Consider the following 16,977-nt stretch of genomic DNA (forward strand, 5'->3'; position numbering starts at 1 on the left):
AATGGGAGGGTGGCTTAAGTTGGAGAGCAGAGTGGGAAAACAGAGAGCATGCAAGCTGGCTAGCGAGTTAATAGTTTTGTTATTGTTATTTCAAAAGCTGATTATAAGTAATGCAATACCTGAACTATAGCAACGGTTTGCAAAACTATAACTTGCAGGATAATTTCTACAATCCACTTTGAGAGAGGCTTTCCCTGTATCTACAAAGCACACAAACAGCTGATCAGAGTGACGGATCACCTGATTCCGCTCCATGTACTTGTTTAGGGATCTCACAGGACACAGAGTGCGTACATCAACATGAGCCCCAGGGGGCATGGAGGTGGATAAGGCTGTTAGCACCATTTCCCTGTTCACATGACCTGGGGGCAGGACCTTTGGTAGGAAGGCGGGATTAGGCCGCAGGGTAACGCTCGCCTTACCCGGCCCTAGCCGATAACACTCATTATTAATAGGCAAAGCATGGAGCTTGCCAACCCTATTGGTAGAGGCGATGGCCACCAGAAATGCTGTCTTAAGAGAGAGATGTTTCAAGTCTTTTGGTTGGAAGGGAGGTCTGGATAGTACTCCAAGAACCAGATTCAAATCACATTTGGGAACTGAGGGGGCTCTTGAGGGGCGTAATCGACGGGACTACCTTAAGAAACCTGGCCATGAGCGGGTGGCTGCCAAGCGGCCCATCCTACTCTTCATCATGACATGCTGATATGGCTGCTACATATACCTTAAGTGTGGATAAAGCCCTGCCAGCATCAAACAAAGACCTCAAGAGCTGGAACAAAGATCCTATGCCGCAAGATTCTGCCTCAACCCCCTGCTCCGCACACCACTGGCAGGACCCGTCACCTCGTGTCATAGGTTGACGTGGTGGAGGGGGCCCTGTCACTCTGTAAGATGTTAACAACAGAGGGCTCAAGATCTAAATTAGACAATTTTCGTTCCCTCCGCCCTCCACAATGTGCCCTCCGCCTGTGACAATAGGCCCGGCCTCCGAGGTAGTTCCAATGCTGTCCCCACTAGGAGTGACAGTATTGTGCTGAACCAGTGGCATCTCGGGGCAATCAGAAGGACCATGTGGCTCGCTTCCCTGATTCTGTCCAAAATTGCTGGAATCAGCGGGATCCGGGGGAAGGCGTGTAGCCTCTTTCTCAGCCACTCGTTGGCAAAGGCATCTAGACTGAGTGGTCCGGGGGGGTTGGATATCAAGAACCAGAGGGGGCACTGTGGGTTCCTCTCTGAGCCAAACAAATCCACCTCCGCTTCCCCAAAGAATCCCCACATGCAACTCACTATTCTGGGATGTAGGCGCCACTCTCCTTCCGGAGGGCCTTCCTTGGACAGCATGTCTGCCTTAATGTGTTCAGAATCCCTGGGAGGTGTACAACTCTTAGTGAGGCCAGATTCTGTAGACACAGCAGAAGGGTATATGCCATCTGGTGGCAGTGGATGGAACCCAGAACCCCTTGGTGGATTATGTACTCTACCACTGTGGTGCTGTCTGTACCAGCACATGTTTGTCCCACAGTTGTGGGAGAAAGTTGAACAGAGTTAGTTGAACTGCTCTCAACTCCAGCATGTTGATGTGGAGTTTGGACCAGCTGGGGCTCCATGTCCCACTGGCCACCCTCCCCCACAATATTGCTCCCCAGCCTGTCAAGGAGGCGTCTGTTTGAACCAGTTCCCTCGATGGACTCTGCCCAGGCGTATCCCACCTGAAAGAAAATCCAGGGATCACCATCTTGCCAATGCTTGAGTACAGTCCTTTTACACAGACAGGTGACAATACCTGTGTTCCATGGATATCAGAATATATTTGGGAAAATCCATTCACAATCCCCAAAAATGTATGGATGTAAGGAGCCAAACTCAACTGACATATTGAGTATGTTTACATGCACACAAATAATTTGATATTAAACTGATTATGGCAATAGGCAGATTATGCAATAGTCATGTCAACACTTTACTCTGCTGATCTTAATCAAGATTAAAACAGCTGGTTTTCTGAGCAATCTTCAGAATTATTAGAACACCTTGATCTGCGTTCCAGCGGTGCATTTGATCTGCACATGTGCTAGCACCAGCCGAGCAAGCCTCCCTCTTTAGCACAAGTACTTTAACTAGACTAGAGTATAGTATATAATGTTAAAGGCATACATGTTGCCATATACAGTACATTGATAAATGTTTTGGAGCCTTTTTGTAGAAGGCTCAACCCTTTTTTTTGTGAGTATCCTGCTTCCATACTAGTCCATCCGTGCCATCAATGAAGTAAAGTATGAGATGTCAGCCGAGGACTTTACCAACATGGTGTTTGACAAGATCAACATCAATGGAGTTGGTAAGATTCTTCGCCTCAATGTACAGGTTCCACATTCTATTAGTGCCACAGTGTTTACTTTTCATGACTTTCATGTAGATATGGTATATGTGCCTATCAATAAGGTGTGTGTGTGTCTGTCAGGTGAGCTGTCCCTGGAGGAGTTCATGGAGGGCATCCAGACTTATGTCAAGTATTAACGAGACAGAGAGATGTTTATTTATTTTCCCTTTTGTACTTGAACTATTTGCATATCATTACAACACTGTATATAGACATTTATGACATTTGAAATGTCTTTATTCTTTTGGAGCTTTTGTAAGTGTAATGTTTACTGTACATCTTTTATTGTTTATTTCACTTGCTTTGGCAATATGTTTCCCTTGCCAATAAAGCTCTTTAATTGAATAGAGAGAGAGGATCCATTGATTAGACAAAGATCACCTACAGCAAGTAAAGCAAAGCATTTGGGGTCTGGTTCTTTCTTTAGGCCTTGTTGCAATGTTAAAAACTTGGCCCAGAGAGATCGAGGGATAACCAAAATGTATACCAATCATATTAGTATATTTTAACATTTTTGTCTGTTTCGTGAGCTGAACCCGTTATCCTACATGGGCGTATCCAAATGTTGCATACAGTAATGACTGCCTCAGTTGTCACCTACACAACTTTTGTAAAAGTGGGGTACTCATCCATGTCCAATCAAAGTACACTTGCTTGTATATATGGTTAGTATGTGTAGCACTGCTTTACCAGTCAGAAGTAAATAACTAATATTACATTTTGTCTATGAACAATCATATCATATGTGTGTATGATACATCTGTTTGTACAATTCTGTTGTCTGGAGTGATTGCATTCATGAGGAATTCTCTGATTCCACCTCTGAAATTAAAAAGACATACTGTGTGAGTGGCTTCAGTGACTTGACTTCATCATGAATCTAGATAAAATGTGTTTGCATAGTCTGTAGATGGTTTTCATGTTTTAAGTAGCCTATTTCTTAATAGAGACACAATCCAATATTTGGTTCCCGTGCTTCACTTTGCCCCTGTTTCTCGGTGAGATTCCCCTTTCTGTATCACCATCTCAAATTCTAAAGTACACAATAGACTTGGTTTGGAGGCCAACCTCAATTGCCTATGATGTCAGTGAAATGTTTTGGCCCTGAACAATCTGTTCCTTGTTTGGCCATTTCAATGCATTACAGAGAGACAGGAGCTTTGAGACTATGTGCAGAGCAACATCAAAAACATGGGATGTCCCTCACCTGCCACCAACCCTGACATATGAAGAAATGTAGCCTATCAGTCATTGGTTGAGACCACTGTAATGACATCCAAAGCTAAATTGCAAAATACCAACAAAAAAATATTGTATAGACTTCACATGTTTGAATAAAGTAAATAACACATATTTTCAATTGAATGGCAAAATGTGTTCTTTGCTAATAATGCTTTTTCAGTTGTATTTTCAATTGACCATCAGTCTTAAATCCTTAATCTTGAAAACTCTCTCTCACACACACACACACACACACACACACACACACACACACACACACACACACACACACACACACACACACACACACACACACACACACACACACACACACACACACACACACACACACACACACACAGGCTATCTGATCTCACTGGCCTATAAATATATGCACACGTAAGGAAACTGGGAAACTTCAGGGAAGTCCTCAAGACAAGAGCGCCTCGTGCGGTGAAGACTGCTCGCACGCACACATTGGGAAAAGGCCCGTGGGCAGTTTCTGGGTGTGACTGCACCATTAACAAGTGTGTATCGTAGAAATTATCATAATGTACTTGTTACAATGACAGGGTAAATGCGTAAAACTAAATTAACATATTTTAATTAGGCTATAATAAAATGACTGCGCTCCAAACTGCTTATTTCAAATTGCTTTTGAAAACAACAAACATAATTACATCATTTTACAGCAAAATAGTCTTAATGGTTTTTATATGGCTAATTTAAAGAACCTATGGCAACAACATTCTAACAAATATTGTGAGTCATTTGGTCATCATGGTCACAAGAAGGCTCCACCGAAAGTAAGCTGGGTTTTTTCACCAGCTGGAAAGGTGTGCCGGGTGCCAAGAATGAAACGTCTGTGACGTCACAGCTCTACCTGAGTTTCGGGAAGGGAGTCGAAAAGGGGTGGCCTGAACTAATGGGGACAAGATTATCAGAATTGTTCTCGCATGATAAGAAGTATACGTGAGTCATACAGTCTACTTTTACCTGGATTGCCAAGGACATACAAATTCCAACGTTTTGGAGAATAATATTTCCCTGAAATTGATTGAGGTTCTACTTTCTCCCGGATAGAAAGTAGCCTACTTCCTGGTCACGTTCAACTGCAGGTACGTTTCGCAGCGGCCGCCTACATTTAGTTAGTTTGCAACCTTGAAATAGTTTAAAGTTCGTAACTAGATGGTTATTAGAAATCATTACTAACAATTTATCCGTGAAAAGTAGCCTATTTTACTGGTATTTCATATGTTGCTCAAATTTACAGTAAGAGCGAGCGAGGGGTTGCAACTAAGCATCAACAAAAGTCAAAGGTTTATCACAACAAAAGCCAGTAAAGTCATTGCTTTACTGTAAATGTCATTTTATGGTTATGGTTTTTGGGTAAGTTAATGTAGCAACATTGGACATGGCTTTATTTCCATACTCAACAGACCTGTGAAACATGTCCTGCAGACACACCAGGAGTATCATAAAACCAACCATGATTATGTACTTAGTGGCCCAAGTCTGTTTGGAATCTTGATAGCCATGTAATCTTGGTCATAATGTGAGTGCCTGCCTCAATCAAGATGTGCCAGCTAAATCATGACCGTACAGCTCACTGTTTTCTTAGTACAGTGCTTTTATTAGAACTGTTTACGTTTTTAAATATCTTGGTCAGGATATCCATATAAGTATACCATATGGATAGTAGATATCTAACCCTCCCATGGTGGCCTCCTCCCCAGATTGAAAGCATGGCGGTGACCCCACGGCGTGTTCGGCTCAAGCCCTGGCTAGTGGCCCAGGTGGACAGTGGGCTCTACCCAGGTCTGGTGTGGATCGATCGAGACAACAAGCGCTTCAGGGTCCCCTGGAAACACGCTACGCGCCACACCCCCCAGCATGAGGAAGAGAACACAATCTTTAAGGTTAGTAAAGCAGATATCTGTTACAGCTTGTGAAACAATACATGTAGGTCAGTGGTCACCAACCTTTTCTGAGCTGAGATCACTTTCTGAGTCAAAATGCAGGCTGAGATCTACTGCTCAGAATAATAAAAAATGTAAAACATTACTTAAAAAAGGTATTCTTCATCTGTCTCCTCTCTCCTTGTATCAGGCCTGGGCAGTGGAGACAGGAAAGTTCCAGGAGGGTATTGATGACCCTGACCCTGCCAAGTGGAAAGCCCAGCTCCGCTGTGCCCTCAACAAGAGCAGAGAGTTCAACCTTGTCTACGATGGCACCAAAGAAGTCCCCATGAACCCCCTGAAGATCTACGATGTCTGTGACATCCCACAGCCCCTCAGTAACCCAGGTAAATGTCCATGGATGACATACAAATACAGTACCAGTCAAAAGTTTGGACACACCGACTCATTCAAGGGTTTTTCTTTATTTGTACTATTTTCTACATTGTACAATAATAGTGAAGACATCAAAACTATGAAATAACACGCATGGAATCATGTAGTAACCTAAAAAGTGTTAAACAAATCAAAATATATTTTAGATTTGACATTCTTCAAAGTAGCCACCCCTTTGCCTTGATGACAGCTTTGCACACTCTTGGCATTCTATCAACCAAATTCATGAGGTAGTCACCTGGAATGCATTTCAATTAACAGGTGTGCCTTCTTAAAAGTTCATTTGTGGAATTTATTTCCTTCTTAATGTGTTTGAGCCAATCAGTTGTGTTGTAACAAGGTAGTGTTTTTATACAGAAGATAGCCCTATTTGGTAAAATACCAAGTCCATATTATGGTTAGAACAGCTCAAATAAGCAAATCATTACTTTAAGACATGAAGGTAACAATCTGGAAAATGTGAAGAACTTTTGAAAGTTTCTTCAAGTGCAGTAGCAAAAATCATCAAGCCCTATGATGAAACTGGCTCTCATGAGGACTGCCACAAGAAAGGAAGTCCCAGAGTTACCTCTGCTACCTCATGAAGCTCCTTGATAGAATGCAAAGGTTGGCTACTTTGAAGAATCTCAAATATAAAATAGATTTTGATTTGTTTAACACTTTTTTTAGGTTACTACATGATTCCATATGTATTATTTCATACTTTTGATATCTTCACTATTATTCTACAATGTAGAAAATAGTAAAAAATAAAGAAAAACTCTTGAATGACTTTAATTGACTTTTTTAAAGTACAGTTTAACAACAACGATGTTAGTCAATTTTATGTATTTAAAAAAAACATTTTATTTAACTAGGCAAGTCAGTTAAGAACAAATGATTATTTAAAATGATGGCCAATGGTAGCAGCTTTGAAGCTTAGATTGGGATTTGGAATCCCTTGCTCTCTTTTCATTTTCTCTTCATCTCTCTCACATCAGGATCCTCAGACTCTGGGTCCTGGACGCCAAATGACTGTGATGAAGATGAACCAGATACTCCAGAGCCCCTTCCTCCTTATCCAACATCCAATGGTTAGTCATGTCAATTATCTCTTATCTCTCTTATTTGTCCCTCACTAATACTGTTTTTCTGTGATGTTTACCATGTCATTTGTCCTAAACCACACAACAGTTCAGATCTAGCATCCAGATAATGTTTTCCAGTTTGCTTGGTCCAAAAACAACTGCCTAGTGCCCTTTTGTCTGTCTTACCCCTTGTTTTGATATCAATATCCCTGTATTGTTTTTGACATGTCATCTAATCATGCTTTGTTTTCCCCTGTAACGACCAGGCACCAGCCCCACTCTAATGTGGTCTCCTCCGGGGTCAGTATCACCCCTCCACCCCCCCAGCTGCCCCCCATCAGTTGAAGTGTGGCCCAAAGAGGAGGTTAAGCCGTGGCCAAAAGAGGAGCCTTTGGATGTGGAGATGCAGCCCTCCCCTGAGGAGATGGCGCCCCCTCCTCCACTTGACATGCCTTCCCCTCCCATGCCTGACATGATGTTCGCCTCCCCAGAGATGTGGATCAGCTCCTTGCCCAGTGAGTACACTACTACACACTAACTCCTCCATTAGATAAATATAGGACTGCATACATTGATTGTATATAGTATCACAGGAGTTTACTAATACAGACCAACTAATAAGAGTACCTCTCTTATTGAATCTACATGTGTTTTTTGTCTCTTTCTCCCTCAGTGACAGACCTGGAGGTGCAGTTCCAGTACCGGGGTAAGGAGGTGTGTCCAGCCATGACAGTCAGTAATCCCCAGGGCTGCAGGCTGTTTTACGGGGACCTGGGCCCCATGGTCAACCAGGAAGAGCTGTTTGGCCCTATCAGCCTGGAGCAGCTGAGGTTCCCCTCTACCGAGCACATCGCCAACGACAAGCAGAGGGTCTTCACCAACCGCCTGCTGGACGTCATGGACCGAGGCCTCATCCTGGAGGTCAGTGGCCATGACATCTATGCCGTCCGCCTTTGCCAGTGCAAGGTGTACTGGTCAGGCCCCTGTGCACCCAACCCCAATGCACCCAACCTCATAGAGAGGCAGAGGAAGGTTAAGCTGTTCTGTCTGGAGTCGTTTCTCAGCGGTAAGTACTGACTCCGATCCTACTGACCATTTTAGCATAGATGGACTCTAACCTTCCTACAGCAACAATGTTTTATACCACTCTTCTCAAAGCTTCTTGCTTATCGATATTTCTATATTCTATTAGGCTGGGCCCTTAGGAGGTAGTGTGATAGTAGGGCATGCACTGAGTGGACAAAACATTAGGAACACCTGTACTTTCCCTGACAGACTTACCAGGTGAAAGCCATGATCCCTTATTGATGTCACTTGTTAAAACCACTTCAATCAGTGTAGATGAAGGGGAGGAGACAGGTTAAATAGGTATTTTTAAGCCTTGAGACAATTGAGACAAAGATTGTGTATGTGTGTCATTTAGAGGGTAAATGGGCAAGACAAAATATTGAAGTGCCTTTGAACAGGGTATGGTATTAGGTGCCAGGCACAATGGTTGGAGTATGTCAAGAACTGCAACGCTGCTGGTTTTTTCATGCTCAACAGTTTCCTGTGTGTATCAAGAATGGTCCACCATCTAAAGGACATCCAGCCAACTTGACACAACTGTGGGAAGAATTGGAGTCAACAAGGGCCAGCATCCCTGTGGAATGCTTTCAACACCTTGTAGAGTCCATGCCCTGACGAATTGAGGCTGTTCTGAGGGCAAAAGGGGATGCAACTCAATATTAGGAAGGTGTTCTTAAAGTTTTGCACACTCAGTGTATGCTGTGAGACTGATTTGCTATGTGATGTGATTGTTTGTGATTGTTTGATGTGTGCAGGTGTAATAGCCCATCAGAGGGGCCAGTCGGCCAGCCTTCCTCAGTTCGACATCAACCTGTGCTTTGGAGAGGAGTGGCCTGACAGCAGACCCAGGGAGAGGAAGCTCATCATGGTGCAGGTATGAGACGGTGCAGGCAATGATTCATAAAAAACGAATGAAACATTTGTTTTTTCATTATTTTAACACTTGTGTTTTGCTGTTGAGTCCCTTCACTGTAACTGACTCGTCTTTGGCCCTCTGCTCCCACCCAGATCATCCCTGTGGTAGCACGTATGATCACTGAAATGTTCTCAGGTGACTGCATGCGCTCCTTCGACAGCGGCAGCGTGCGCCTGCAGATCTCCATCCCGGACATCAAGGACAACATCGTTACCCACCTGAAGCAGCTGTACCGCCTGCTGCAGACCCACCAGGGCCAGGAGGGCTGGCCTCAGGCTCTGCCCCTGGGGGCTGGTATGAGCCTGCCCCAGGCCCTGCACGCCCAGTGAAGCTACCCAGTCCACCATGGCCCTACCAGGCCAGTCAGTCTCATACACAGCTCTGTCTGGACACTGTCTCCTTACTGCTGCCTCTACTGCTGGGTTATGTGAAGACCTGTAGTCAGCAAGCTAGTACTTATGTTTATAGAGGCGTGTTAATCCGAATAGGAAAAGGGATTGCTTCAATTTAGCCTTTCCCCTTTCTTTTGCTATTATGTTCTCTGAAAGGAGCCATGTATATATTGTGGTAAATGCTGCTAAACAGGCACTGTAAGACTACTACTGTGGCAGTCAGTAAAACATGGATAGTGTCTGTCTGCAGTTGTAAAGCCCCGTGGCCTTGTACTCAATATAGGCAGAATTAGAGGAGCATTGGATGGCATTATGGGCAAAAGTCCTGTCAGCTGCAAGGCAACATTGAACATAGTCAATGAGTTACAGGCATAACCCTTGACCCCATGTTACAAAATACCAGTCAGTTATCAAGCTGTGTCCTGGTCCTTGTTGCTCATGTCATTTTGTCTACTACCTGTATTTAACCCATGAAGAATATGTTTAAGTGCTAAAGGTAGATATTTATATATATTTTTTTCTTTTGGAGAAAAAACATGCAAGTGGTTAATCCATTATGTGAACTTTTATGATACACACTTTAATAGTTATCTTTCCTTTCTATTGGTTATTATACATTTGTATCTCATCATGACTGCTGAGATCCATTCTAACTGTTCCTGCAATATATATCCTATACCCTTTACTGGTTTGTTTATGCTAATACTAGTAGATAAGATCAGGTCAAGGTAGAGGATTCGGTGAACCAAATGGATTGTTTATTTTCTGATAGACCTTATCACCATGTATAGCCTCCATTTATAATTTTATGGAATTTAAACCATATGTTTTGGTCCATGAAATTAGTATAAGTGGTGTCGCTGCACTTTTGAGAGTAAATGGAGTCTTATGCTTAGATAGCATTTCATTTTTCAATAACTTTTATCCTAATGATTTGTATATATTTTTTGAAAAACGCCCATAACTAGGCAAGTGATCAGATTTTTTTTAAATGAAGGGAATCCGAAATGAAAAAGGGTTTCATTCAAATTGACAGTTATACCTGCAAGTGTTTTATTCACTGGTATTTTGTCAGTTTTACTGTCTAGTTATTAAAGTGGTTGTGTGTTAATATACTGACACCATATGTATTTGATTATTATAGAAGGATGAAACACGTATGCATGAACATGATGCAGTAACCATAAAATGCATTAGAAATACACATTTACTTCAAGATTACATTTTCAATGGATGCTAAATATCCTTCGCTATAATGTTGACTGAGCTATACAGAAAACATTTAAAAGTAAAATGCAATAAACATATTTCCCAAAACCCTCAGAGCAAGTTCTTCAGAGTTTTGTCCAGTTCCCAGGTCTTGTCATATGGGCCTATGGCAATGCTGAGGTAATGTCATAGAGATACTTCTCTGTGTGTTCTTGAAGTACTTGGTAAAGGTCCCACGGCTGTTTCCTTCTTGTGGGGATATCGGCCAATAACAACGTCAAAATGGCTGCCACGTGACTACCAGGAACAGAGACAGCAGGATAAACCAGGGACAACAGCGTCTCTTGTTGGAAAAAAAGAACGATTCCATCAGTATCAAGATAATATAGGACTAAAAGCAAGCAGAGCCAATAAACATGTTGGAGACATACAGCATGAATCCAGGGGACAAACATTGACATAAATGTTTCTTAAGTTTTGGCCTTTCAAGGGAGTTTTTCCTAGCCACCGTGCTTCTACACCTGCATTGCTTGCTGTTTGGGGTTTTAGGCTGGGTTTCTGTACAGCACTTTGAGATATCAGCTGATGTAAGAAGGGCTATATAAATTGATTTGATTTGCTACGCTGGTGCTCTGGGTTTGACATGACTAAGATGAGAAAGTGAATTGTAGACATATTCGGACCTCACCTATGGATGTTGGTTTCCATCATGCTTTGCTTTATGTTGCTGTGGTGTGACATAGCTGGATGAATCTGCTCATCTAAGGGATGCTCTAGTGATGAGTTTAACACATTTATAGACCAATAAATATCATGGTTAAAATAGAAGTTGAAACTCCTTTACCTACTACTACAGTAACACAATCCAACAGTTTTTTTCTGCAAGTGGGTGTGTAATATACTACACTTACGGAGCCGTCCTTTGACAATCTCCTGCTGTTTCTTGGTGTCTTCCTGCTGCAGGTGTGCAGGTTGTGCTCTAGAAGGCTCATGTTGAGATGGAGCTCAGCCTCAGTGTGTTGGTGCTGCAGCTGGCTTTTCAGGGGCCTCCTGTCCTATCACTCCCTGGATGGATGCACAGGGAAATACATGATGGTACTGTATGTAGATATCTTATGTCACTCTAACAACAGGTCAGTGCTGTGTGTGTGGGGGGGGAATTCTCATGAAACCAGTTTTAACCATGTCAGTAGCAAATTGAGTTACAAAACAATGATGGATCTGCAAAAATCGACTAACATTCTAAAGACTAAGATGCCTAGTTTATGGCACGGTGTCTTATTTTAAATATGTGGTACATTTTCGCCTAAAGTTTGTACATTTTCACTCCAAATTATCATTACCAAAATGAGTCTGTCACGGTCGTCCTCCTCTTCATATGAAGAGGAGAGGCAAAAAGGATCAGAGGACCAATATGCGGCGTGGTAAGTGTCCATGGTAAATCTTTAATAAAGAATGTACTGAACACTGAAAACTATACAAAACCAGTAAACAAAATAACAACCGTGAAGCTAATGCGAGCTGCGCTGAAAAAAGCCATCAACATAGACAATCACCCACAAACAAACAGTGCAACCCAGGCTACCTAAGTATGATTCTCAGTCAGAGACAACTAATGACACCTGCCTCTGATTGAGAACCATACTAGGCCGAAACAAAGAAATGCCCCAAAACATAGAAAAACAAACATAGACTGCCCACCCCAACTCACGCCCTGACCATACTAAATAAAAAAATAAAAAAGGAAATAAAGGTCAGAACGTGACAGCGTCCGGATTCAATTCTCGTGTAATTTTATGCAATTTTACTTTAGAGAAACCCAGCTTATTTGAATAAAACACAAAAAGTGTGTCCATAAATCATAATAAGGCTATACTAATTTAACTTAAATATTAAACTATTATATAGTAGTTTTAACTATAATAACATTAAACTGGAATATTTATTATGTAAAAACACAGTGTTTGTGAACATTTGTCATCAACATAACACTTTTTCAAGTTCCTGTAAAAACTCCAAATAGTTTATAAATTCACCCATGGGATTCCCAAACATTTTCAATCAGGCAATGGGAACATCCCACGCCCCCCACGTCTATTTCCATGGGCACAAGCAATGTTTTTCCAGGTTTTAAAGCTTATTTCCTGCAATTCTCCATATTTTGTTATGAGAACATTTTGCAATTTTAAAGCTAATTCTCTTGCAATTCTATACATTTTGCCATGCCTTTTGCCATGTCTAATGTGTATTTATGTGATATTTGAGTGACTCAAACATTGTAACACAAACTATGGGCTTGTGCCTTTTTGCTAATACAACATGGCGCATCCCACAGTTTGGGTACCACTGATCTAGAGGAGTAGTTATTAGATGAGCACAAGATAATTTAATATATTCCCTTATATGCATTCAGAATGAGGTTCTTATACTCAAACACCCCCGTTTCCCCATTTGACCTTCTCGTTACCGAAATGGCTAAAAAGCCCAAATTGGAAAAAAGTCAGAGGACCATAACCTTACAACCATGGTAGCATGAATAGACTTCAGTGGTGGGGTCAATTTCGTACTGACTCATAATGTCTGTCTCATATTATTTGCACATTAAACTAAGGGCGTCTCATTACTAAAACACACATTCCTCAATACCATGTTATTTTCAGGTCCATTTCGGTAATGAGAACCATAATATCGGTAATGATAATACGGTCATTCCAATGTATAGTCAATGGGTGTGCTATGCTGGGAACTTATTTACTAGGATAAGTCATCTATGACTTTTTAAACACCAGTTATTTAATTAAGAAAGATTTGTCAAGAAATAATAAACCCCATTTAATTTACTTAAAGCCATCATTTGCAGTTTGTTTCAGCAAAGAGCAATCCCGCCATTTAAAGGAGGATATCCCCCATTTTGACATGTGTAACTGTTTTCACACTTATCTGTAATGGTGTTTGATATCCGAAGACAGCTTTTAGATACTTTATAGGCATATATTATTGTGTTATGTCATTTGCCCATTCAATCCAGAAATATATATATATATATATATATATATGTGTGTGTGTGTGTGTACCTCGAGCTGGCTCTGTAATATGTTTATATTGTCTATGTTCTGCACCAGAGACTTCCTCATCTGGGTGCATTTGATCCTCTCCTCCTCATAGCGCTCTCTCCACTGTGATGACTGAACCTGTGCTGTCTGCAGTGCCATCTGGGGACACACAAAATACACATGCGGTGAAACTGTCCTAAGATGTCCCTTCTTATTAATTCGAAACTCTAAGAATCTCTTATTTCTCAAATGGAGTCACAAAAATGTAATTAATCATTGACTGTAATAGAACACAGTGCTATTTTGCGTGATCCAGAATGCAGCCCTGTCTGACCCCTTACCTCCAGGCTGTGAGCCCTGTCCTGGGCCTTGTTAGTCTGGTCAGTGACCCTCTGGAGCGCGGCTACAGCCATCTCCTCCACCTCCTGCCTCTGCTGCTCTGACTGTAGCAGCAGCATCTTGGCTCCATCCCTAGACAGCAAAATGATGATTGCTCTTTGTGATTTCAGCCTGGTGGCGATTTTGTATGAGCATCCATATACTGTAAGTCATAGGTACAGACGGTGTTCCTGAACACACCTGTCCACAGATCCTCAGCTGTGACTCTAGTGCCCAAATCTTTCCCTTCATCTTGTCCTCTTTACAACAGATCTGTGAGGGTAGAGAAAGATGAGACGTGTGAGAGAGATGAAACATACTGACAGTCAGGTAGAAAGACCGAAAAGCAGATAACAACTAGTAGACGGTGGCAAACGCCTCCTGTGCCATTTCATTTCTCTCTGTACATTTCTTGTGTTTCTCTATCAGCTTCTCAGTGACACAATGCAGGGTAGACCACAGCTCCTCCAGTAGAATAATGGTGGAAACGCTGTGAACTCGTCTCTGAAACCACAGCCTGTCTTAAACTAGATCACTGAACCAAACACAGTATTACCTCATTTAGAGAAGTGATGGACCAGACACCTTAAGGACCCTATGTCACAACACAAGAGTTGCTCAGAACATTAACCTACTGTCCAAACTTTATGGCAGTCCCTTCATGAAACAGAATATGGTACAGAAATACAGAAAGTCAATGTGCATACATGAGTATGATTGTGACATGGGCAAAGGTAGAGGGACATTTGTGGACATCACATCAGTGTATAAGAGATCCAGGTCCTAACCTTCCAGACATTGTCCTGTGAGAGCAGTAGAGTAGAGGTGGTGTGTTGCAGTAGAGACAGCTTCTGTTTCAGAGAATCCTCTCGCCACAGAGCCTCCTATGGAAAGAGATACACCATAATACAAGTGAGGTTGAGGTTCGGACTAAAAGGTATGTCTCAATTATATGGATTGTCATTCTAGATTCAAATATGTTAGCTTCTTTGCATTAGTAAGGAGTCAGCAGAGCAGGATTCCACACCTGTATATACTCTGCAAGTTGAAGGAGGTCCTAGATAGAGGACGGAGAGAGAGACAGAGAGAGAGGGAGGGCGTTTTCACAATAAGCATAAAGTATATTCCCAACGTGGAGCAAGGAGGGAGATCATATACAGTATATTGTTATTATGGGTGGTGAACCATGTATGTCTCATACACCCACAAGAGTTCAAATATCATAACATCAACTGTACGTTGCTATGCAACACAACTGATAGTGATGTGTTTTGTCAGAATGATGAATGATAATGTAGATGGAAACTGTGACTCATTGCTGTGGCTCATATGGGGTCAGAGGTCCTCTGGGGTCAGAGGTCAAAGTGTTATACATGACAGATAAGCAGTTCAACAGATTAGTGTCTTCATGTAAAGGTCAGTCGCTTACTGTGCTTACTCTGTCTGACAGAAAGCATTCCTTTGGTGGAGCTGATTGCTTACTAGGCGACTCTTCTCCTGTTGAACTACTGACAGGGAGAGAGGAAGACGATAAAGTTCACCAACAAACTCAAAGCCAAAAACATATGTTGAAATTGAAATACCAAAATAAGAGTTCTATATTTGACCTCTATCTCTGATATCCATATACTTCCTTAGTGTTGGTTTCTGTGAAGTGTGAGAGAATGTCTGTGAGAAGCCAGAGTGATGATGCCCTGTTTTGTTTTGCCCTCCTCTCCCTTGTGGTGGTGAGGTGATCCACGATGCCTGATGAAACAGTTTTCCAACTGTGACACACCTTTTTTGTGTTTGACAAAACCAAATATTCCAGTATTTGTGTATAACAGACATATTGTCATACAGGTAATGTGTATTATTATTATGTCATACAGGTAATGTGTATTATAATGTGATACAGGTAATGTGTATTATTATGTGATACAAGTAATGTGTATTATTATGTCATACAGGTCATGTGTATTATTATGTCATACAGGTCATGTGTATTATTATGTCATACAAGTAATGTGCATTATTATGTCATACAGGTCATGTGTATTATTATGTCATACAGGTCATGTGTATTATTATGTCATACAGGTAATGTGCATTATTATGTCATACAGGTAATGTGCATTATTATGTCACATGGCTAATGTGTATATATGGTTCTCATATGTGCAGTGCATTCAGCTTTGAGCTGAGATAAATTAAGAAAGAAAGCATGACTTTCGGTATGAATTAAATTAAAGAAATGAAGCGTGACATTCAAACACCTGCGGTATAAAGTCCTACTTTATGTATGTGAAGCTTCACCATAATCAGAAACTAGCTGAAGTGTACGAGAAGGCTGCTGAGAAGCCTGCTGACTCAAAGCTGAGAGACGGATCACTAACAACATAAGAAACACCAGGAGGCAGATACATGACCAAAATCACAAAACATGAAGCCTTGTGAGTGTGATCATAGGAGTAGCAAAAACAAACCTGAACACATTCAATGAAGCTAACAGCCTATTGTCTCTCTATCGTCTCAACGTCTGTCTTCTTTGAATTCACTAACTGTTACTTCTGACTCTCTTTTCAACAGGAAATGAGAGAAACCACACTGCTGTTCCTCTATAATGACCCCCCACATTGCATCCTCACACTGGCATCACAAATGGGAAAAGCATAAGAGAAGTGACAGTGGTAGGAAACTCACATTTTGAGATGTGGTGTGGGAGAGTTGTAGGTCTGCAGAATGTAGTGGTACTGTGGCAAGTGATAAGCCCAAGCTTAAGAAGAGGGGTGGGGGGGTATGATTAATGAGACGTGGTGTGATCATAACAACGTACAGGAACTCAAGTCCTTCTGTTCACCTGACTTAGAATTCCTCACGATCAAATGTCGACCGCATTATCTACCAAGAGAATTCTCTTCGATTATAATCACAGCCGCATATATTCCCCCCCCCCC

The 16,977-nt window shown here is 41.7% G+C and overlaps 1 protein-coding gene across 2 annotated transcripts; it reads left to right on the forward strand.

Annotated features, from left to right (window-relative positions):
* Nucleotides 1-4,386: 4,386 nt before the first annotated feature.
* LOC110494340 (interferon regulatory factor 6) lies at nucleotides 4,387-10,741 on the forward strand. 2 transcript variants are annotated; one of them, XM_036950417.1, is made up of 9 exons: nucleotides 4,387-4,576; nucleotides 4,688-4,722; nucleotides 5,341-5,523; nucleotides 5,714-5,909; nucleotides 6,939-7,031; nucleotides 7,292-7,540; nucleotides 7,699-8,091; nucleotides 8,849-8,967; nucleotides 9,102-10,741. In XM_036950417.1, exons 1-9 carry the CDS (start codon nucleotides 4,561-4,563, stop codon nucleotides 9,336-9,338), a joined length of 1,521 nt encoding a protein of 506 aa, XP_036806312.1. In that variant the 5' UTR covers nucleotides 4,387-4,560; the 3' UTR covers nucleotides 9,339-10,741. The 2 variants fall into 2 exon arrangements, with proteins under 2 accessions (XP_036806312.1, XP_021424980.1); XM_021569305.2 differs by lacking the exons at nucleotides 4,387-4,576; nucleotides 4,688-4,722 and adding an exon at nucleotides 4,735-4,993.
* Nucleotides 10,742-16,977: the final 6,236 nt, after the last annotated feature.

The sequence above is a fragment of the Oncorhynchus mykiss genome, chromosome 17, assembly GCF_013265735.2.
Source record: "Oncorhynchus mykiss isolate Arlee chromosome 17, USDA_OmykA_1.1, whole genome shotgun sequence".
Classification (NCBI taxonomy): Eukaryota; Metazoa; Chordata; class Actinopteri; order Salmoniformes; family Salmonidae; genus Oncorhynchus; species Oncorhynchus mykiss.

Bases quoted from the DNA above. Each gene is read 5' to 3' on its own strand.
- LOC110494340 (XM_036950417.1), top strand. The intron at 4,723-5,340 runs GTACGTTTCGCA...CCTCCTCCCCAG, and splicing joins CTGGTCACGTTCAACTGCAG to ATTGAAAGCATGGCGGTGAC. The intron at 5,524-5,713 runs GTTAGTAAAGCA...TCCTTGTATCAG, and splicing joins AAGAGAACACAATCTTTAAG to GCCTGGGCAGTGGAGACAGG.